Raw genomic sequence first — 24,574 nt, 5'->3', positions numbered from 1 at the left:
CTTTTTTTACAAATGCAAAGTCGGTTGTAATACAAGATATCAAGCGTGATACGCCATGTCGAAAATAAATTCGCCTTAGTGCAAAGTTTTTAAAGTTCCAGATTATAAAAAAAAGGAAGAATGTATAAAAGAATTTAAATTTATAAATTTCTCAACGATCCAAAATTTTAAGAGGATAGGAAAAAAGGAATTATATTTTTTAAATATAATTTTCCTTCCATCCATAACGAAACTTTTTTCGATCAGATATTAAAACGTCTCGAAAATTTATTCGAATTTTCGATTCCAATTATCTCTCTATTATTTCTCCTGTTAAGAAAATATTGCGTAAAATCGTGTATCGAAACATTGATATATAACGCGAATGTAAATAATCGCGTAAGATATGTTTCCAACACCGTTTGTTTATTTTCATTTCTATTCTATCCGCTGTAATGGCACAAATCAAAACAGACCGAAACCAGTCAAACGCCATTTCATACTACGCTCTCGTACCGTACGCACCAGTTTTCGGATTTATTCGAATTTCACGATCGGAATCGGAGGCCCGGTGACCGAATTTTCCATTTCTTTTTGTGGAGCGCACGCGTTACCCAACGAGGGTTAACCAAGCAATTTTGCAATCACCTCGCCACTTTGCGCAAATTGACAATCGCCTCCAGAGGAATTCCATAACAATTTCGACGATATATATATATATATATTCAGGTATTTCTTCCTTTTTTTTTGTTCTCTCTCTCTCTCTCTCTCTCTCTCTCTCTCTCTCTCTCTCTCTCTCTTTCTCTTTCTCTCTTTCTCTCTCTCCTTTTTCCTCTCGCGCGTGAGAATGAAACGTTTAAACGCGAAGTGTTCGAATTATCGTGACCTTGGCACGAAGAAATTCGACGGTGAGGAATGTTGCGAAACTTCGAGGCGTCGACTCGAGCAGAGTAGTTGAGAGTGATCGACGAGATTATTGCATTTACGCAGATCGGAGATGCGAGAGATTGTGTGCAAAATGATGGACGCATCCGTGCACGAATTGAACATTGAACGTTTTCTGAATTAATGAATCGAGATTGTGAAAAATTGATTACCTCCCTTGCCAAATAAATAGGACGAAAAAGAGACATTGAATACACGTGGGATGGAGCCGAGGCTTGGACGGTTGAAAGAAAATATATTTTCACGTTTGGCACGCAATTCATAATCGAAATTTTAATTATAATCAAAAATATATATTATTACGAGATTTATCTTCCATCCGTGAATCGGTTAAAAATATTTCTCCTAGTTACACATTGCTAAAGTTTTTTTTACATCGAATACAGAAAAGAAATCGCATAACCTTTTCTAAAGTTTCTCTCAAAACTGTATATATAATTAACTTAAGAAGAAGATAATATATTCTTAAAAAAAACGTTGGACAAATTCATTGAAAAATGTTCAAGTTTTTACACCGAGAAGAAAGTAACATAACCTCACTTTTCTCCAAACTTACGAAATATTAGATTAACCTGATAAAAGAAGGCATAACAGGATGGAAGAAAATATCATATCCGGGTAAAAAATATAAGAAGAAAAATGCAAAAATGCTGGGAATAAATCTCCTGATCCAACTTTACGAAGTCCAAACGTTTAAGAACGTCCGCGTGATTCTGATGTAACGAGGCGTGTATAAAAATTTGGTTACACGCGTCCATGAAATTTATGATCACCTCGAGTGACACGTAACGTGGGCATTAAAAATACCCGAGCATATTATATAATGCCTCGATGTCCAATTGTCAGACGATCGAAATCGTCGTGGAGGACATGATATGAAATCCTGGTTACAGCAGGATATCCCTGCTTGCCCTTTTCGCAAATGGCAATTAATCAAACTGAAAAGAGTCTAAGCTCCAGCCTCGCTTCACTTTCACGTGTTAATGATATTCCACGAGCTGGGCCTATATCATAGTCGCTCTAATTGCAAGGCCTATGCTGTCGAGAACGCGATTCGTCGAAGGTCGACGAACCAACGATAAAGTTAAATTAAAGTTCTCGATTAATCGATCTTTGTCGACGAGTGGTTCCATTTTCCATTACCGTCGTGTCGATCAACTTTTCGCCCTTATTTCAATCGATTTTATTAACGATTATTATTATTATTATTATTATTATTATTATTATTATTATTATTGTTATTATTATTATTATTGCTCGTAATTGATTACTACTCTGCTTTTTACAATTGAGATATTAATAATTGTTCGTTAAAATAGAGAAGAAAGGGAGGGAGAGAGAGAGAGAGAGAGAGAGAGAGAGAGAGAATTTAAAAGTTACGCAATATATTTATTATTCGACCCTATTCAATTATCGATTGAAATAAACTTTGGAAAACGACACCAATTATCGAGACTTATGAGGGTGATAACCAGATAAAAGGTCTCGTTTTAATAAGTGATAGTTTATAATATTGGCGGATAAAAATAAAACTTGGATCGAATATAAAGTTAAATCATTAAATCATTCGCCGTTTCAAATTTCTAGGGGGCATTAAAATAACCAAAGCAATTATTTTCACAATCGAGCACCTCGACTCTTGTTAACTCGAAACTTCGCCGAGATAATGGAACTATTCTAGAAAAAAAAAAAAAAAAAAAAGAAAAAAAAACCTTCGTCTTTAAATTGACTTTAATCTCCCGACCAACAGTATTCTCTTTTAACGAACTCTCGGCAGACCGCAAATTTATAACGCTTCGAGTTTTAATTTATAGATTTCTTTGACTTTTACTACTTGACGTACTGTTACGTCATAACTAACTAACCTATCTCGATTTATCGCGACAAACAAAGAAATAAATTCGAAGGAAAAATGAACGAGCAGACCTTCGGCAAAGATTGTAAATATTTCGTCAGAAATGAATCGGCGAACACCGATTCAACTCGTTTGGAGAATGAATTTGCCTCTGTTGGAATTTGCATCTGCGATTAATCGATCGTGACGGAAACGAGATCGAATCTCGAAGCGAAGGAAGTGCCGATTTTTTTTCGCCTCGCATTCGAAAGTTTACGAGGCAGAGGTTAACGTTTAATCAAATTCAATTACACTCTCGCGTTCCTCGCCATCTTGTTTTGAAGGAAACGCCGGTATCGATTCGTACGATTATCGATATCATTGGATATTGGATACGTATCTGTGATTTCGAAAAGAATTCGTTATTATTATATCAACGTAATTGTTACATCTCGAATAATTAATTTTTTAATCCGTCGTTGGAATCGAAAGAAACGTGTCTCGGGGGGAAAGGGCGGGAAATTCAAAATTCTCTTATCTACGGTGTCGTACTCGAAACGCTTAGAATCGGAAACAATTCTCAAAAATTCATTAAACACGCCTAAAATACGTGTTACGAAAATATTTGTACCCCGTTCAAGCCAAGCAATATAAATGATATAACGAGAGATGAAAGGTTAAGTTTGATTGAGTCGGAACATTAATAACTGTACAACATAAATAATAACGATAAAAAAAACTCGTGTGCCATTGTGGAATACATCTTACATCAATAATGAATTGCGATATTAAAAGAGTCAAATTAACATACGTAAAAAAAAAGAAAAAAAAAAAAAAGAAAGAAAATAACACGTAATCCAACTACTCTAACTCCGTTGTTGTACAATACTTGGAAAAGTCATCAATCTTTTTTTACCGATTACCAATGAAACCCAACCAAGCGAAAGTAATAAGACGATCCCGCGACGACGTCGAGTCGCGTCCTCCTCCTCCTCCTCCTCCTCCTCCTCCTCCCCCCCGCCCTCCCTCTCTCATCGTGCATTATTATTAAGAGCATCTGGCACGAAGAATCAATTTGCCCCACGATAACCAATAGATCTTTTTCGATACTTGGCTATCTTCCCACGACCGTGGTGGTCCTCGAATAATCGTGGAACCTCTCGTACGGTGGCAAGCCGTTAATTAACCGTTGGTTAAACAGCCAACCAACGGTGAAGTAAAGGTTGTTCAATCGTTCAGGATGAGAAGGAGAAGAGAAATAGGGAGGAACGACGCTCTGTATCGACGTTATTTTGTCTCAAATGGAGGTGTATATATATATATATGTATGTATATATATATTGCATGGGTGCACGCGCGTGGAGAAAGTAAGAAAAGTCGGTAATAAAGTTAATTGAGTCCAACGGTTCTTTAATTTTAACGTGTATATACACGGAATTGCGCAATCTCGCGTATTAGAAAGTGGATGCCGATTACATGATCGGCATAGCGCGCTGCCACGCGTGTGCACCTCGACAACGAGTATTCTTTCTTTCTTTTCTTTTCTTTTTAATTTAAACGCCTGCACTTAAACGTTTCAAGTAACTATGTATATTCAGTAACACGGAGTTTTGGAACATGGTGTCAAATTGGTCGACAAACAAAGCGTTTGAAGAAGAGGGACGATCTTTCGAGAACGTACGACAACATATCTTTGATGAATTTCACCTTGATGGATTAGGAGAATGTAAAAGTGATTGGGAAAAGAAGAAGAAGAAAGAAGAGGAGCTAAAAAAAAAAAAAAACGATAGAAGGAAAAATTTAATTATTTAATACTTTCAAAAGGAACAATTTGATTCAACATTACATCGATTGAAATTCACTGTTCTAGGTAGAGATTCGTACAGTCTGCTTCCCACTACGCGCAAATATATTTTTGGAGTTTCTACATTCGTCAATTCTAGAGTAAAATCCAGGATTTTAGAATCCGTTCCCATTCTATTTTAAAAATTCGTTTATATATTTTTATTATTTATCGACACAGAAGATCGACGAGACGATTATCGTTTTCGATCGGTTTCTCTCTCTCTCTCTCTCTCTCTCTCTCTCTCTCTCTCTCTCTCTCTCTCTCTCTCCACTTCTATAAAAGAACGATGTCGAAAGGGGAACGCGCAATAATAAATGGCATTTGCCACGATTCGATCAACGACCGCGGTAGTCGGTAGTCGGCTCGAATTCGGTTATAAGGCAATAAGGCGAAAGGTTGGCGGAAAATCGGCGACTATTTAATTACCGGCCAATATCTGGCGCAGAATGTGGGTAACTAGGCCTCGTCCCTGTTTCGCAAACGGTAGAAGCGTAGGCCCGGCCCGAAGGTAGGTTGACTGGAACGATCGAGCCGGGAAAGTGTAGCCTACATCCAAAGTTGGAAACGAGGCGAGATACGATGGCCGCATGATGGACGTGCGAATGGATGGATGCCTTCTCGTACCGGATTTCGTGGGGGTGTGATCGATCTTTGCCTCCTCTTTTCAAATATCCTCGCAGAGAAGCTTCATCGTGTGTTTAATCGAACGGATCGATAATTTTCTTCTTCAACTTAGGATCGTTTAAATTCATTTTTATTTTTTGGCTTTAAATTAAAAAAAAATTGTTAACCGCGATTTGAATTTCATCTTACTTTAATGAAATCTCATCTTCGTAATTCGTAACGTCTTTTAATCTAATCTTACGAATACGTTAACCGATTAACATCCATTTATTTCTTTCCAATCACTGAATGAATTAAAATTAAATCTGTGAAATTGTGAGTGGAAAGAAAAGAAGAGGCGGGAAATTTGAATTTCATCTTGTTACTTAAATGAAATCTCGTGTTCGTAAATACGTTAACTGATTAACATCCATTTATTTCTTTCCAATCACTGAATGAATTAAAATTAAATCTGTGAAATTGTGAGTGGAAAGAAAAGAAGGGGCGGGAGATTTGAATTTCATAAGAGTCGGGCGCTCGAGTGGATAGATCGGTTGGTTGGAGCGGAATCGGACATCGGGGAGTCGGTGACCGGCGACCACATACCAACGCGGCTCATTGAGCAACTGCATGTGCAACACATGTGCCGCGTGTGCGAGGCTGCATCTCGCTTCGTGGCCGCTGCGAGAGGAACGATTACGCGACGCAACGTTTTCGAAACACCTCCGCAACTTGCGCTCGATCTCTTTCGCTTACGATCTCTTTCCAACGCGCGCCCGTGGGAATACATTAAATTAGAGGCGTAAACGGATCGATCCTCGTTATAGAGAATAATTGGAATCGTGAAATCGGCGATCACCGTTTCGATTAACGCTCTTGGAGACGTTTGGAGATTCTTGGACGACAACAGAGGTGAGATAAAATGATTAAAACAATATCGTACGCGTGTATTTATCGTACGCAAAATTGTTTGTCCAGTTTTGTGTGTTTCGAATAATATTAACTTGATTCGTATTTGAATTTTTCTTTGTTCGTGTTAATAATTGTCGTTATTATATTAGAAATAGGAGGTGGATTTGCGAGACGAAAATGTTAAATCACTTTTAACGATATTCGAAATTTTATTTTTGCATTTCTATAGCGCAGCGTGTTTCAATATTAAGTCATCACTTTCACATAAGGGAAAAGAATCAGTAAATAGCTTTTGCATAATTCTTTCTTTCTATTAATTTGAAAAATATGTAACATATTCCATAAAATGGAAAGTTCAATCTATCTTTTTTTTTTTTTCCTCAATTTTGTAACAGGTTTCGTTATCGTTTTCTAGACTAGGAAAAGTTGCAACGATTTTTAAACGATGGAAGCAACAAGTTCTTCTTTTGAAGTTATCGAAAGTTTCTCTCTACTCTCCAAAGATATTTGTGTTTCTTCGTTAAAAAATTCATGGCTCTCGTCAAACATTCGTTGGAAAATTCTCAAGTTTCTATTTACAGCCAAAAATTTTTTTCCAAATTTCTTTCTTCCTAAATTTCAAGCCTCTAAATTCTCTCATCCGTACAAAATATCTCATCCTGGTGAAAAATTCAACGCTCTCGACGCGTTTTGTTAGAAATCTTGAATCTTCCCTCGCTTCGTTCGAAAATTTAAACTCTTCTTCGGAGAAATCACCATGTCGAGAAGTTAGAGTTCGTTGCACTCTGCAATTTCAGCGCCAAGTAATCAGCTCGTCTAATATTTGAAGATCAAGAAAAGCCACGCTCCGAGTCAGAATAGAATTATACTTTCCGTCTTTTTCACAAGATATTCGCTAGCCGAGCAAAATTCTAATTCGTTCAATCCATTTCCCCCCCCGTTCTTCAAGATTTGACATCGCCAACAAATTCAATTTCTTCATTTTTTTCTTCCATTTCTATTCAAACACATTATTCGTTATTTAACTACATCAATTTTAAATTATTAATTATTCGTAATAAATAATTTAAACAATGTAGGAATACTAGAATCTCTTCATCTCTATTACTTTCTCCAAAACCCAAACCTAATCCTTCCAAATCCTTTATCCCCTACACATTCTTCCTCCAATCAAAATCTCCGTCAATCAAATTCACCCAACGCCCCTAAATTCCTCCAAAACGTACCCAATTTCCGGAAGACTTTTCTAAATTCCAAAACATTCAACCTCCCCCTATTCCTTCAAAATTTCCCAAAATTTCAATATTTCCAACGCTATGCCCCCCCCCCCCCTATACATCCTAAATTCCAGAACTTGGAATCCAATCCAACGCCTCTAAAATTTCTCCCGCCGACTTCGACCGACCGGAACCTCCAACCAACGTGGAGATCTCACGATCGTAAACGGGGGCCGATTGCAATGGAGCGCGTAGACGCGGAAAAAAGGGGGAAGGGGAGGAGGAGGAGAGGAGAGGAGAGGGGAGGGGAGGGGCAGAAACACGGAAACGCGTTTCTCGGCAAAAACGGTTACGCTACCGGATACCTCGACTCGACAGTCAGATAATGTCTCCCCTTCCCCTCCCCCCCCCCCTCACTCGCAGCTGTTTCTAACACCGCTGTCGTAAGAAGGAACGCGTTTTCACCGGGTTTTGATTGCCGGTTCGTTGTTCATTATCGTTGGTCCCGATCGATCCGCGGATTATTTATCCCGGACGGGCTAATTTTATAGGCACGCGATACGATTGGGCCGTTGTTTTCGCGGGTTGAAAGAAAAAAAAAAAAAAAAAAGAAAGAAAGAAAGAAAGAAAGGCTGGGGGCCCCGGGCGGTCCGATATTGCGGAATCGCGATATTGCAACGCGTTGCATTGTTGTTGCCGCGTGTTAATTTGGATATGGCCCGTGATAAATGATGCCGTGTGTAAAATGCCGGGATGAAATAGTTGGCGCAACTGGTTCGAAACCGGGGAGAGGGAGGGGGAGGGGGGAATCAATTTTTAACGAGCGCAACACTCGGGCCGGTTTCTAAATTCTTTCGTTCGCTTCCTTGTCCCGTCGATAGTCACGCTTTGTTTCCTTGTATTTGGCTATTTTTATGGGAGGGATTTTCTTTTTTTTTTTTTTTAGATTATTCTTTGGATACGCGTCACATTTCCTCTTTGAATAACTTTGCTATTTTGAATGTTAAGATTGATTAGTTCAGTTCCTCTCTTTCGTAGTTATTTGGCTATTTTTATGGGATGGAATTTTTTTTTTTTAGATTATTTTTTGAGGTCTATTAAGTCCTTAAGTGGGATTCGAAGCTGAGCTAGTGACATCTAGTAGATTTTCCTTGTCTCTCCCTTAGTTCCTCTCTTTCGTAGTTATTTTTATGGGATGGAATTTTTTTTTTTAGATTATTTTTTGGATACGCGTTACCTTTCCTCTTTGAATAACTTTGCTTTTTTGAATGTTAAGATTGATTAGTTCAGTTCCTCTCTTTCGTAGTTATTAGTCAAGAACAAGTAAGTTATTCTGAGTATATCTCTTGGCCAACTAAAGGTCTATTAAGTCTTTAAATGGGATTCGAAGCTGAGCTAGTGACATCTAGTAGATTTTCCTCGTCTCTTCCTTAGTTCCTCTCGTAGTTATTTGGCTATTTTTATGGGATGGAATTTTTTTTTTTAGATTATTCTTTGGATACGCGTCACCTTTCCTCTTTGAATAACTTTGCTTTTTTGAATATCGTTAAGATTGATTAGTTCAGTTCCTCTCTTTCGTTACCAGTAATTATTCCGAGTATATTATACTTCTTGGCCAAAAGATCTATTAAGTTCTTAAGTAGGATTCGAAGCTGAGCTAGTTACATCTAGCAAGTAGATTTTCCTCCCTCGTCTCCCCCTTACTTCCTCTCTTTCGTAGTTATTAGAACGAGAAAGTTATTCCAAGATACATGATACTTCTCGGCCAATTAACGATTTATTAAGTCCTAAAGCGGGATTCTAAAATGGTAGTTGAGTTCTAGTGATATCTAGCAAGTAGATTTTCCCCCAGGCGGGGGAATCGAAAGTGCAACCTGCTCGTCAAAAATTGCCTCGACCGGTGGGTCGAGCCTGTCGCAACGAGGAGAAGACGAAATCCCACGCGAGTCTGCGAGTACGTTGCACCGACATATCTGTCTTGGCCGGTTGCATATCTGCCGGGGCCATTGTCTCGCCTGCAAGTAGGCCTGCATCAGAATGCAATAAAATTGTCATTGTCTCCCCCTCCGCAGGGCCTGATGGATGGATGCGTGGGCAGAGCGTGCGTGTGCACGTGCTCGTCGCGGCTTCCGTGGGCAATCGCATCTTTTTCATTTTTCCTTTTTTCTTTTTTTTTTTTTTTTTTTTTCATTCTCAGCTCCAACGAAAGAAGGTTTCCTTGGGTCGAATCGAAACTTATTATTATTATTCCTTTCGATTTTTTGATCGTTTCGCGACTCGATTGATTAGGTTTGAAGGGAATTTGCAGAAAGGATTTCGAACATTTGATTTTGAACTTGGAATTTTGAGGGTTGATTCGAAGGATTTGAACATTCTCTCCTCCTCAATCTCTTTCGATTAAATTCAATTTCATTAAATTTAAAATTACCTAGAAATCATCGAATCGAGGGAACAAAATTGAATAAGATGAATTTAGAATCGGGGATAACTATTTAGGGAAGCTTTAACAAAATGATTCGTTTAAAATCGGCGAGGCTAAAAAGATAGATGAAGAGAGTTGAATTGAAAAGGAAATATCTAAATTTTTCGGGATCTTTATATTTATTGCAACTTTCGATCGATCAAACGGTGTCACTTTTTCCTCTCTCTCTCTTCCAAAAATGATCATTCAATTAAATTCCTTTGTTCGATGCGGGGAACGATATTGTACTTGCTCGAATCGAGAGTCGACTTCACTTCCCTCTTACGTACGTGTTACATACGTGCACGTAACACGTTGCACATGCAATTGAGGCGGCGAGTCGCGACAACTGGTCGTACATCAGTGTCCGTAGGCCAACGAGAAGCCGATAAGGTCGACGTGGTGAACGTAATTTGCGATGCATTCGAGTGATACCTTAATCAAAGGGGTATATAGTTGGTGTCATAGCGGTTGGCTGGGGACTGGATCGGAATGCATTCGAAACCCATTTTCAGTCTTGAAAGTTTCGTTTCTTGCTACGGTTGCGAACGAACCGCGACTAATTTTAGGTTTAGAAAGAGCATGGAGGATTGGCTCACAATCCCATTTCCCTCGTAATTGTCGATATTCGTTCTATTTCAATTTCCTTGGGAAATTTTTATGCAAATTCCTCGACACTTGTTCCACGCACGCGAATTTCTAATAAATTAATTGTAACTCGTGATTATTTCTTAATCGAATTGCAAGGATTTATTTAGATTAAGTCGATTGTATAATAAAAAGAGAGGAAAAATATTATATGGTTTAATGCTAATCATCGAAATTAATTTCCAATAAAATCCAATTGCACCATTTTCTTCTTTACAAAAGCAATTTCATCTTTGATCCAAAAACAAACACACACACAGAGGAGGGGGTTACAATCTCTTCTGTTTGAATTACAAGACAAATTTGTCCGCTTTCTCGAACCGGATATCGAATCTGAATATCCAGAAAGGAAATGGATGGAGGAAAATCTTTTTCGTAAATGGGTGCGTAACGTGGGCCGCTGTTTCCTCGAAATTTATGATCAATTCAGAGAGAAAGAAAGTGCGAAAACCGCAGCCATAAAATTTGGCCGCAACCCCGTAACCACTTGACTCCGATAACCGTTCGTAAATTCTTTGCCTGAACTGGCTTTGAATTCTTCCCTGGTGGGCGTTGAAAATTTTGGAATTTCTCGTTTTCTCGAAGAGACGCCGGGAGTTCCGGGGAAGAATGAAAATTGCTTCGTGGTTTAACCGAGTTTAACTTGTAAAGCTCTCTGGGCTTTTCTAGGTAAGCAATTTATAGAACTGTTATTTCAGATTTGAACTGTTACTGTTACTCTCTTTTCGTTTTTTTTTTCTTTTCCTTTTTTTTTTTTTTATTTACACGCGTCGATTCTAATACAATAAAAATTGTTTGCATTTCGATTATTCATTGCCAGTATAATCATTGTGATTGCTTCTCTAAATATATTTATTAAAGGTGAAGAAAAAGAATCTATAGGAAAAGAGAAAGAGAGAGAAAAGGAATGTAAACGTCATTTTTATATAATAATCGAAATATTAAACGGAAGAGGATCGTTTAATATTATTACATGATATATGGATTTATAGATATATGGAAATATATCTATATTGGAATGGTAGTAAAAATTCAATAGGAAAAAAAAAAAAAAAAAANAAAAAAAAAAAAAAAAAAGAAAATTAAATTCTACTATTTAAATTCTGAAAAATTTCTCAATTAATCTAAACGAAAGAAAATGCTTGCTAATACATAAATCCTGTCCGATAAACCGTAACAAATTTCCATTATCTATGCCATTAACATATTACATCAATCGAACGTGACATCGATGCGAGCGCAAAGAGACATAATCGGTAATCAGGCATTCAGGAAGGTTGATTCACCATTCATTATCGTGCCAATTCATCGCTATCTTATCGCGTGAAATAGCATCATTAATACCTTTCAATTATCCCTCCTCCTATTCCTCCTGTCTCCCCTCTTTTACAAAATTATTTATCCCTCGCTCACTTGTTCCTCCTCAACGCTTAATCCTCTGATTGCTTTCTAACCTTTCCAAAATCCAATTCCAAAAATGGAAAAGTATCGCTCATCGAATATTCATGAATTTGAAACGTTTGAAAGTAAAATTGGAGGCGTATTTTTTGAAATACGACGCATCGAAAATCATCTATTTAACACACAGTGTTTATTAAGACACGTATAATAACTCTCGAGAGTGGTTCTTAAAAATTTTTAAAAATCACCCTAACGTATTCCTTACTCTTTAACTCTTGAAAATTATTCTCGAGAAATTGTTTGAAATTAATTCCATTTTTTTTTTTTTTTTTTTGATCCAGAAAGAGAGAAATCATCCTTACCATAGGAAGTTCATCGAAACGTTTCGTTTCTTTTTCTCATTTCCGCTCTGGGAGAGAACGAAGAAGATTTTTTTCGAGAGAAGTTTACAGAACGAGTCGGGGAGGTCGTGTCAAGTTGGCGAGAGAGATTTCTTTCACGAAGAGAAAAACTTTTTCTCTCCAATCTCTGTTCTTGCTGAATCTTGTACTTTTTTTCCTCTCTTCTCCCCTTCTCCCACTCCTTTTTTTTTCTTCTTTTCCACGAAGCAATCGAAGTCTCGAGACGAGTAGACAGATTAGCTAACAGGTGTTCCAGGTAGAGTCGGGTCGATTATACGCTTCGCCATGGAATATCGGGATCCCAAACTACTAATAAATCTTCTCTGTTGCTCGTACAAAGAGGATTCGGGATAATAACAAGCAGTTCGAATCTCGCTTGCTTTCAACGAGAGACAACGAGAGGAAAAAGGAAGATCAACGTTTTTTAAATTTATTTTTCCGTTCCATCTTTTCCCTTTGTTTTAGTGTGTGAGAGTATGTGGTTAGAGTGGAATTTTATTCCAATTTTTTTGGTAATTTCATTGCGAAAATTTTTTTCCTTTTACAGATTCCATTGTGATTTTTTTTTTCAATTTTTTATTTAGTGTTAAATTAACGAACTGATGTAATATTTCATTCATAGAAAAAGTAAAACTGCGAATTATCGAATTTTGATTTCGACCAGGATCAGAAAATTTCAAATATTTCGACCTTTCGATTGATCTTTCTTGATCTACGTTTGATATTCTTTTTTTTTTTTATTTTTTATTTTCTATAAAATTTAAATTTTCGATTTAATTCAGGTGTTTTGTAAATTTAGATTTCGAACAATTTAACGATCGTTAAATGTTGAAAGTGACAAACGCAGGGAGCCACTGTGGCCGTGGTTGCAAATTAATCTCCTTGAACGTTTGAGCTCAATCATGGCGTGCCTCTATGGTCACAAGCCGCACAGTTAGGGTAGGTCGGGCTTCGGATTATATTTAGAATAGTCATGTCGTGTCTTGACAGTCTATAGTAATATGTCCAATTCGAACCGTTTAGCAGATTTACACGATGACCATGATCTAGACGTGGATAGAAGTCATCCAATAAAATTGCACGAATTACTTTAGTATAGCCTTCAAATAAAAACAATTAACCTATCTCTTGACATTTGTCCTATTTTAAATTCGATATCAATCCGCTATCAATCGTTGGCTAACAATTATTCAAATTTAATCACTACGTAACGTCTCAAAATTTTTAAGTAAAATATTCCATTTTTATTTTTTATAAATTTTATAGATAGAAAAAGAAACGAAAGTGAAAGAAACTTTCAAAAATTTCCTTTCCTTTTTTCTCAATAAAAAAATAGAGACAAAATAAAATTTTCCAAGACTTGGAATGAAATATCTCACTTTTATTTTTAGTTTCTCTTTAAATTTTTCTTCAATCTTACGAACGGATTAAAAAATTGCGGGAAGGGCAAGAGACTTGAAGGAAAGGAAAGTGAGAGTGGAGGTTCGATTCAGAAAGGAATCCAAGTGGCGCTAGAGAATTATTCCCGTTAGACGACATCCGTCACACTGGCCACGCCACACTAACTGTTTATTCAAGGCCCGTAGTTAGGGCAGGTTAGGCTTGGACTGCGCCCAGTTTGCGTCAATTTAGATTCAACCTTCCGTCGTGGAATTATTAATGCCGCTTTATTTAACCAAATTTCATTCGGTGGAAAAAGATCAAGTTGTTCGTTTAAATCATCGCCTGTCATCTTTTCTCATATTACTCAAAATGTTATTGAATCGTCAGAAAGGAAGAAGAAGGAAAAATAAACAAATAAATTTGTCACAAACGATGACACACTTTGGTATAAGAAACAAAGGAGAGTAAGAGGAGCAAGGCCAAATTGAAACGAATTGCAAAAGGCGATCAATTGCAAGGAGGAATAATTTAAATTTAACTCGTAATAATTTAAGAAGGATGAACAAAGGGATTATATTAATAATCCAAAAAAATTCCCCTCCCGATAAACGTGAACTTTGATATTCAAATAACTTATCGCCGACCACCTGTGTGGATCCCAATTGATAACGAATTCCTGATATCATCTTACATTTTTATTTTCGAACCGAATCAAACTTTGTCAAACCAAATAGAGAAAAACTCGATTGTTATCGTATCATCGTCAAAATACGAATCTCTGATTACATAATGGAACGTGTCATCGTCCTCGTAGACAAAATCATTCGAAATTCAACGATACGCTCCACGTTAGATAATAGAAATAGAAGTAGAAGAATAGAGTAACGAACTACAATTGAGGCAGGTTAGTTACCGACTTTAGGTGGGAGTTGGATTAGGGAAGTTCCGTTAGGTATATAATAGTATATAGGTATTCCATTCACCTGTGATCCAACTTCTACTTTCCGTAGGCCACGTGTTCGGTGGAAGTGTGAAGTCGTGTACACACATAGACACCACGTGTATACGTGTCTGTCACAGGGGTTAAACAGCTTTCACTCACCGAGTGTTAGTGAGTCAACGTTATATTCTCTGATTGTGTATCGCACACAGGTCAGGAGCGTATAGTTTGGGCACCATCGTTAGGCGTCATCCGATAAATTTTCCACTAGAATTACCGTTTGTTTCGAGATTAGAGAGTGACTTTTATTGGACGAAAACGTCTTTAATTCTTGTGTTTAACCACGAATGTCTAACCCCTCGTAGCGTTATTTGTCGTTGTAACGTAGAATTTCATGTTGGTTTCATATTTGGCGCGAGGTTGAAACGCGTAAAATAGGACCGACGATTTCATGGTGGTCCTTGACTACAAATTTACTTTTGTTCTCTCAACGGGTTATAGCGTGTGACTTTACGACGCCGTCTCTTCGTCATCGTGCACGCGTGTACGCATAATAAAGGCTAGGCCAAGCCTCTTCGTACTACCGATAAAAATCCTTGATCCTAATGACGGGTCAACCGTGCCAATTGGTCGTAGGAACGAGCCGATTGCTTTGAGGATACACCATCGTGGCTTAATATCGCGTCTGATAAGTTTGTTTTGTTCTCCGTTCTTTGTAGAAAATTCACTCTTTTCCCTGCCCGTTTTTGTCAGGAAATGAAATTCGTATTCGAGTTGGTCCATTAACGAGAAATTCTGGATCGATAAAGAAAATGGAATCGAGTCGTGTCTCCTCGAACACGTGCTATTTCAAATGTATTGGATATGATTTTAATTTGAATATTTAAACAGATTTCCTCGTTGCGAATAATATATGCATGCATGCATGATTGTAATCTTGAGAAATAATAAAAATATCTTTTCAAAAGGTGAGCAGTACGTGGAATAAATATATCAATATTTAATGTATTTACATCCACGATTTTCCGAATGACAGTCGTTTAAATACTTGGAGGGAATCATGATAGAACGAATAACACGGCAAGAAATCGCAAATTACCTCGTACGATAATATTTTCATTGGAAAGTAAATCGCGAAATATTAAATACGTATTTTACGTGTTTAATGTATAAATAGGATCATTATACGTGTATTAAAATTAACATTGCAATGTATTTATACGCAAATATGTAATATTAATCTCGATATAAATTGTAAATATCGAAAAATTGCGATGAAAATAAATCGTGGGGCGCCACCGCGCGACGCTACGCGAATGTCAATCAGCGGTGTACCGCGCAGGCGCCGCGAAGCCGCGGCACGCCACGCCGCGACGAACTCACTCGCGCACCGCATCGCACGCCACACACAACACATCAACTAATAACGTTGCAACAAGCTTCGATTTGCAGTTACCGCGAGAACCACGCGGTCGCCATTGGAAAGCAACAGATCGTATCGTCGTGGTGATCGTGTGTTGTGCGCGCGAAAAGAAAGTGTGTCGTTCGTAGAAAGAAGAAGCGTAATTGTTATACGCAGTAAGAGAAGACTGATTTCGATCAAAACAAACTCGCGAGTTTTTGCGCCGGTGTCTCGTGCCGGTATTGCGTGGTTAGTCTCGACAGAGGTAGAAACGGAGTGAAGTTGTCAACAGAAGGATTCGAGTAGATAGCGTCGTTGGCGGTTTGCGATTCGAGTTTTTTACGGTTGCATGGAGAGTCGTGTTATGTCAGCCTCAAGCTTGTTTACACGTGAGATTGTCGGTAGGACTATTGGAGTCAAAAAATTGTCATTGACAATCGTTTGAGAAGAGCAAGAAGGTTAAGTAAAGAAGTAAAAGAGCGGGAAAACAGAAGACAGTGCAATAATCGCGGCAGACTGTCGTGACAAGAAATGACCGTGCAAGAATTCAAGCCTCGTGGCAGCAGTGCCGAGGAACAACAACCGTCCGGTGATATTTTGTCACCGTCTAGTGAACCTCTGGACAACGACAAGGAACAATCGGCCCAGGTCTGTTATCGCGGTGCACCTCAGGATAGCGAGAATCTGTTGGGACGAGTTTTAGCCGGTGAGTAGTCTTTGATTCGTTCCCGTACGTATTCGTTCCGTTCTTTCGAAAAAATTTCATAGGCTTTTGTCGAACGAAAGGGAGAGTATATTTTTTCCCGCTCGTTGGCGACCGTTCGATTTCGAATCGATTTATAGGAGATTGCGCGTGTATATTGCGTATATAATATATCTATCGTACCATAATAGACTCGTAAAAACATTCTTAACCTAGCGTAGATCACGATTCAGGTAGGAAGGAATAGAGAAAGAGGCGGTTTCACTTTCCAGCGGGGTTGGAATGTAGGTCGCGGGGCCCGGGACGAGGCTAGTTCGTTGCCCTCGGTCGGCGGCCTTCCACTCGGCGCTCCGGCAATTTTTCTCCCTCTCTGTCTCTCATTTTCGTTGTCTCTCTCCCACTCGTGCCTCGATCTTCCCTCTCTTCTTTTTACTCGTGGTTCTAGCCTAGATAGTGAGCCTCTCTAGTGGGGCTCCCACCCTAGAGTGTTCAGTGCCCTCCCTCCAATACACACATACACGCACCATTCCCTCTCTCTGTCCCGTTCGAGCGCTTCCATGTATCCTCTCCTTCTCGCGGCCGTTTCGTCTCTCTCTGTTTGGCCTGAACTCGTCGTGAACTCGGCACGTTGTACAGAGAGGCATAGCGCGAGTCTCGGTCTCTTTCTCTCACGGCGGTCCATAGAACAGGAAAGTAGGTCGGTGGGGCCTTGGCGCGAGGCTAGTTCGTTCACCCTGCCTGGCCCGTAACTGGGGCAAGATGAAATTAACCGAGCGGCCTGCCACTTCGCCCCACCGCCTCCTCTCGCCTTCTCCTACCTCCGTTCGGCAAGTAGAGTGAACTCCGCGACTCGTGTGGCCAATCGCCGGCGGGCCGGTTCAACAAACTCGAACTGGGTCTCCCTACCGACCCGCTCGCATCTCTCTCGCTCGCACTCTTTCTTTCTCTTTCCTACTCTCGCCCCTTCCCTTTCCCACCAACGTAGTTTAGCTACTCGACCAACCTCCCCACCCACGGCTATCATCGAAGGTCACCAACACACTCGGCCTGCCCGTTCGCCCTCTTGTTCTGCTCGCGTAAAAGAGACCGATGTACTTCTCATATACAGTTACACACCACGATCCGTTCATAAGCGTTCGCCCACCTTTTGTTCTTCTCCTCCTTCCCTCCCTCCTTTTCTATTTTAGATCTTTGTATCTTTTTTTGTTTGTTTTCTTCTTCTTTTTTTATCGTTTTCAATTTAATTTCAACTTTAATAGAATCGAGTTGTTCAAGCCGCTATGGCCAATGAGGATGTTATTAAAATTCATCTATGATGTCGTTGTAATTAATGCATAACGTATATAAAAAGGACGAAGGTCGACGCTTATTTAAGTAATTAATTCATTTTTATCTTACTTCCTTAATAAATTAACTTGTGTTCGAGGACAATTAGATATTCTCCATAGATATCAAGATTAATAGACACGTGTAACTCTTTATTTTATCATTTACGCTCACCGTCCAATATCGGATCGAACGAATTTCCCATCCCCTCGATATCGTCTCACGTTTTTCCAACTAACTTGTTCCCCGTGGTCCGTGCAATTTCATCTATATTTCCCCCATTCTTGAACGTAATGTAGTTCACATATACCTTTCTCACGAAGAATTGCGTGAACGCGCGGTTTACGCGGGAGAGAAAGAGAAAAAGAATGGTGACAACCGCGTACGAGAAGCACACGTAAGCACGTTACACGCATAACACACGCACACAAGTACGTTCAACCGGCTGAGAATTCTCCTCGTAGGCCCCGTTACGTAACCTCACGATACTGAATTACGTATGGGCTACCTACTCACCAGCTTGTCCCTCTCTCTCTCTCTCTCTCTCTCTCTCTCTTCCTCCCTCTGCCCGTCTCTCCGTTCCTCGCCTCTCTTTTCCTCTCCCGATTTCTTTCGCACGGGATCTCGGCTCTGAGTCTTGACTCTACCGCGGAGAAAGTAAAGTAAGTGCATTAGCCGAGCTGCTGGACCGTGATCACTCTCGCCGTGGCGGCCATATTGGAATGCTTTCACCGTTTCTCCGTTCCTCGTTTGTCGTTGCATCCGCCGTTCGGAGCACTGACCTGCCTCAACGAGCGTAACTACGAGGCGGGTCGAGCAACGGCGATTCCCTTCGTTTCGCCTCCCGATCGACCTGTTCCGCTCCATGCTCCACTCCGAATTTCCGTGAAGGATTCCGTGAGCGATAAAAAGTCATCTGCATAGTGTCCGAGCGTGGCGCGACCCGGTTCGCGCTAAGAATGCGGGTCGGTTCGAGCCGCGAAGCAACGAGTCGCGTAATTTTAGCAACGGGTCGGCTGACGCAACTCACTTCCTCTGGATTCTTTGATAATCCAATTAGAAAGGGTTGTTGTCCCCATCGATAGGATGATTTCAATAGAGAAAATTAATTGGACATAATGGATATAGATATTTTTAACAACGTTGGATCTTGAATCTATTCCAATATATCCGAGTGGAAGCAACGAACAGAAAACTTTTTAGATCTATTTTTCCAATCAATTTGATCGACCCAGTTGTACGAAAATGTCCATTGTAGCGTGTAATCCTCTACCGCGATATTATCAAAATCGATCTTCTTATCTCGGACTCCAATACACTGCGCATAGGAAGAATTCATCCGTCGATCATTTAACGATCATTTAACGATTCAGGGTTATGAAAGATCTCCGTTCGAAGAAGGGACACCCCCAACATCCGCGCGGGGGCATTTTTTAATTGCGCCCGTGCTGACGACTAGCTAACCTCAAAAGCAAGACACACGGGCAATGGCCTGGCCTCCTCCTGGTCCCCAGTGACCTCGATTGATGCGCTGTGTCCTCTCCCAGTCCACGATTACCCCTCTTCCCCACCCCCATCATCTGCCTCCACCGACCCCCTTTCCCGCTCGGTGGCTAGAGGAACGTTGACTCGACATCGCCCAATCAGGGGCCGGTTCGTCGACTCTCTGAGCTGCTCTCGGGGTCGTTCTAATCTCGCAACGTCCCTACGCCGCAAGCCGAACCGACGAGAAGCCCGATAAGAGTACGGATCCACTGCTTCTCTCTCTCTCTCCCTCTCCCTCTTTCTCTCTCTCTCTTCCCCTAATCTCACTCGCGGCTTCTCTTCTCTTCTCTTCTCTTCTCTTCTTCTTTCGTCTCTTTTATTTCTCTTGGCTCCTTCCCTTCTGGTTCACGCTGCGTGCGGACCACACGCTATCTTCGTCCGCTCGAGCGTCATCCGTCTCGTTCTCCCGCGTGCGCCATCAAGGTGAACAACCTCGAACCGTGTCGGGGCTCTTATCGCGCCGCGAGCTTCTCGACTCTTATCGACTTGGAGGAGCGAGCTTCTTCGAACTAAGTTCGCTGAACCGATCGCGAAAATCGTGTCTGTTTCAAGGAGATCGGATGGAGAAGAGGCGGGATGGGAGAGCAGTTTTGAAATCGGAAAGAAATCGTTCGTTGAAGAACTCTAGATTGGCTTTATCTTTTGATGCGATATAGATGCGGTTTTAATATGTGTACGCTCTATCTTCTCGTTCTTTTTTTTTTTTTTTTTTTTTTTTTTTAATTTAGGTAAACAATTCTTGCAAATAGAGCAGATCGAAGAATAGAGGGATTATTGTCTCTTGTGGATCAATTAGGGGATTCCCTTCGTTCGGGAATCGCGAAACGAAATTCTCCATTTCTTTCTTCCCCTCTCTTTCACTTTCTATTCCTTACGTTCGTTAAAATATAAAGGAGAATTTCATTGGTTTCGGGTGAAAATATCAGGGGATCGAAGATTCCGTTACGTGACAGATTTACGATTTTTTTTGAGCAATTACTATCAATGTTTTATCACAACAGAGTTCTCCCACGAGTGTTCAAACGTATTCAAACTCCGACGAATCTAATCCTAATCATCTAACTTCCCACCACTTCGAAACAATACGCATCAACCTTCAATACGCGGACGAAATCAGCAATACCCGCCGATGTTCTCGCAACACAGATCCCCGCTATTCCGTTCTAATTCGCGGGTTTCGAAAATTCCGGCGGCTTGCAACAGAGCCGCCGCTTGCGCGTCCTTCGCCCGTTTCCACTCGCTGGAAACTTTCCACCACGAAAGGACACCACCCGAGATGCATAATTTCGTTTCGCAGCCGCGATTTCCAGCTCAGTGATTCGCGCTTTCACCTCTCTGTTCCAATAGCGACAGAAATGTAACGCGCGTCGCGTGGAAAAAAAAAAAAAAAAAGAAAAGAATCTAATCTCGTGGAGTATTGTGTCTGGATTTTCTTTTTTTTTTTTTTTTCTTTCTTTTTTTTATTTCACCTGAACCGTGAGCGCCACGATCGGAGTGTCACGGTTCACCGAGAGGAAAGTAAGAGTGGTCCGAGCAGGAAGTCGAGGCAGGCGCTCGGCGAAGGCGGTTCGTCCGGATGCCGATGAAAGGGAAGTCGGTGCTCTCGCGCCGATTTCTCCCTTTCCAGCGGACTTTATCCCGTTTCGAGAACGAGAATTCGTGCGTCGACTTTCTCTTCGATCTAGATCGATATTTCTCAACGTATGTTAGAGATATATCGAAAGGGACAATTTGAATATTTTTTTAGAATTATATCTTTTTTTTTTTTTTAGAGAGAATTATAATCGATTCTCGTAGGAAGAGGAGAAAGTTTCGTAGGATGGAGGAAATTTTAAATTCTTCGAAATTTTCATTAATTTCATTAATTATTTTGAACGAAGAAGATTATTATTCGACGGAATCGGTGATTGATCGAAATTTTAAAGTTTTTGGGAGGAGGATAGTAAAGGAGATCGAAGTCAGAATAGGAGATTTTATCAATCAGGACGATTAGTATGCTCGTGACGTTGGAGATATTTCTAGGTAAAATTAGAGGGAAGAGATACACACAAGGAGGGAAGGGGGGAGGGTCTGAGGATCTATTAGAATAGTTAGAGCGGTGCAAGAGCTGGAACCTAAAATTGGAACGGATAGAGTGTCGTTGCATGAATCAGTGGGGGTCATAAACGGGTAAAATAATTTTCGTAACGCTCGCCGTTCCGCTATGACTCTAATAAAACAACAAATGTAATCTTTTCACGTAAATCCAGAAACGTTTCAACGTCTTTCTTAAACGTGATTCCATCTGTTTCGATCTCAAATTTCCTCGATATCTGAAGGAAATGGAAGAAGATCGATCTCCCCCCGCGGATCTAAAAATATCTAAAAAAAATCTTCGAAAACACGTAGTCGTGCCGAACAATCCAGGCAAAAAGTCAATCCCAAGTTTCCCCTCCCCTAGATTCCTCCCGAGGAAGCTGGAAGGAATATCGAATCGGGAGAAAAAGAAACGGATTCCGCGCGTTTCACGGGAATTCGAGCAAGCTTCACGATCGTTCGCACAGTCAACCCCCGGAAACTCGGTTGAGGATACGGGCGATAGGATGGTGGGCAGTGTGGGGTGGGAGGACAGAGGGTAGCAGCCCCGAGGGCAACGACCTCTGACCCACCAGCCAGCCCTGGTATTGCTACCCCTTCCCCTGGACGGCTGCTAAGTATAGCATTTCCACCAACCTGTCGCCCCTTGCGATATTATATCTGTACCACCTCTCTCTCTCTTTCTCTCTCTCTCTTTCTCTCTCCCGAAAGCACGGTAATTTTGTCCTGTTACCGCTTTATCGCTGCAGCTGTACACTTTGGTGATGTTTAGCTGACTATTGCTGTTGTTCCCTCGCCTTAAGCGAGGTTTCCCAGTGTGACGTCCTACGAGGCTCCAGATGCGCTCTAGATTTCGTTCAATCTAAAGTGAATTGGGTGGGATCACATTTAAAGAATGATCGCGATACGTAATACGAAAACGATTGAATTTTCTCGTGTTGTGGGTGGTAACACATTGAGAAAGTTTCCATTTAGCTCGTTCATTATTATTATTATATAAATTTATAATAGCAAAATGTTTATTATAATTATCTTCGTCATGGAAAACGGAATCAATCTCTTCGAATTCTTCGAAATCTCTGCTTGATGGGAATCTCGTTCCAAAAAAAAAAAAAAAAAAAGAGAAGAAATATATATATATCTCTCCGATAGGAACCACTCTTCTCAGCAATTATCGTAATTCACCCTCCGTGTACACCCCCTCGACGCGATATTTTTCGATATTTGCGGGGATACGCGGCGGGAAAATGCGGCGCGCTTTTCCCCTCCCCCTCCTCCCCGGCAGCACCCGGCACTCGGTGCATATCTCGCCACGTGGTGGGGGCGCACAGGGTGGAACGGCCTCAATAACGTAAATTATCCCGCCAAACGCGTAGGCGGACCGTATATATCCGTGTCGAGTGGCCCCCGCGAAAATAGAAGAGAACCGTGGACCGAGTCCGAGTGAGGCGGCGAGGACGGGCTCGAGGGTGGGGGAAGGAGGCGGCGGTGGTGGGGAGGAGGGAAGGCGGGGGGGGGAGGGGCGCGGTGGGGGCGGGAGAAAGAGAGATCCGCTGGCCTAGTTAGGGTGAGTGCCACCCTCCTCGCCGGTCAACGACCCCGCGACCTCGACGCTCGCAATCCGACCGACTCCTTGGCCACCCTCCCCTTCCTCCCTCCTCCTCCTCCTCCTCCTCCTCCTCCCTACTACTCCCCACTGGTGCACAAGCCGCGAACGACGAGCGTCACTTTCCGCGCGCATTTTCCTCGGCCTGATTAGGCCACTGGGAACACGTTTCCTACCTCGATAATTTAACCTTTTCTGAAGTCGCTCTCGGCCGCGGGGGGTGTATACGAACGAGGAGGGGGGAAGGGGGAGGGAGAATTCTTGAGAACTTTTTCCTCCTTGGATTTTTTCCTCTCTCTCTCTCTCTCTCTCTCTCTCTCTCTCTCTCTCTCTCTCTCTCTCTCTCTCTCTCTCTCTCTCTCCCTTTATTTCTTCTTTTCGCCCCGTTGTTGCTTTGGAGGAGGGAAGGGGGTAGGTAACGTTTTTAGCGGGACTTATGTATCGTGGAAAACTGCAGTTTCTTTTAGAGGGTTGACGGGATATTTCTTTTTATTGAATTGTGTGTGTGTGTGTTTTCGAAAGAGAATTCTTAAGATTTTCTCCCGTCGAAGATTTTCTCTTTCCTTTCTGCTATGCATTTATACTATTTTATTTGTGGTTACTGAAGAAATTCGCGAAGGATTCGTGATAAGTTATAAAATTGAAAGGAGTTAAATGTATTTCGATTGCTTTTTATCCGCTTAATTGCAAGATCGAATTTTTAATCGAATTGCATTTCATTTTCTCGAACTTGTTTCGAAGAGAAATATGTCTCGCACGTATAATAAATTTTCGAAAACGAATGATTCGAATTCCGTATGAGCAGCGTATCTAGAAATCAGATTCTCGAACGTGGCAAAAATTCGGAAGAAGAAGGGAGAGAAAAGCGCGTTACCTCGAAAGATATTTTCACTGGTGATCCAGTGTCTAAGAAACCTTTCAGTTAGCCAATATTTCACCAACAATTTGGCTCGATTTTTCTCTCTCCGCTTAACTCTTCGAACCAACTCGAGTTTTGTTCGTTAAAAAAGTAGAAAAAAAAAAATAAATAAATAACTTAAAGGAAAGAATAAATGAAAAAAGAAAGAAAGAAAGAAAGAAGGGTTTTTCGGTGACTTTGAAATTGGAAGCTATACGGTAGGCCAGTGATAAAAAAGTGAAACATTTTATTGCTTTCTACGCTCGTCTTGTCTTTTCCTTAATCCCCTTCCCGTGTTCTTACGGTTTTAAAACGATGGCAGGATGGAGGAGGCTTGGAAAAAAAAAAAAAAAAGAAGGGTACGTGACTTCTAATCCTTTGGATGTTTTTACGATGTGGAAGACATCGTAAGTTACGGTCGTCGTTTACGAAAGGGTAAAAGAAATTG

The 24,574-nt window shown here is 40.7% G+C and overlaps 1 protein-coding gene across 2 annotated transcripts in view; it reads left to right on the top strand.

Moving 5' to 3' along the window:
* LOC122716584 (nuclear hormone receptor E75) overlaps nucleotides 1–24,574 on the top strand; it is a 162,160-nt gene that overhangs the window by 61,501 nt on the left and 76,085 nt on the right. The window contains exon 1 of one of the 2 annotated variants that reach the window (XM_043939827.1): nucleotides 16,489–16,678. The exons of the other annotated variant lie outside the window; for it this stretch is intronic. Within the exon in view, the coding sequence (XP_043795762.1) occupies nucleotides 16,504–16,678 (175 nt within the window). The 5' untranslated portion in view covers nucleotides 16,489–16,503. Of the gene's footprint in view, nucleotides 1–16,488; nucleotides 16,679–24,574 lie in introns of those variants that run through there. 2 annotated transcript variants of the gene reach the window in all.

The sequence above is a fragment of the Apis laboriosa genome, unplaced genomic scaffold (genome assembly GCF_014066325.1).
Source record: "Apis laboriosa isolate Shangri-la unplaced genomic scaffold, ASM1406632v1 scaffold113_cov153, whole genome shotgun sequence".
Lineage (NCBI taxonomy): Eukaryota > Metazoa > Arthropoda > Insecta > Hymenoptera > Apidae > Apis > Apis laboriosa.
Note: the sequence above shows the minus strand (reverse complement) of the source record. Positions and strands in the feature narration are given on the sequence as shown.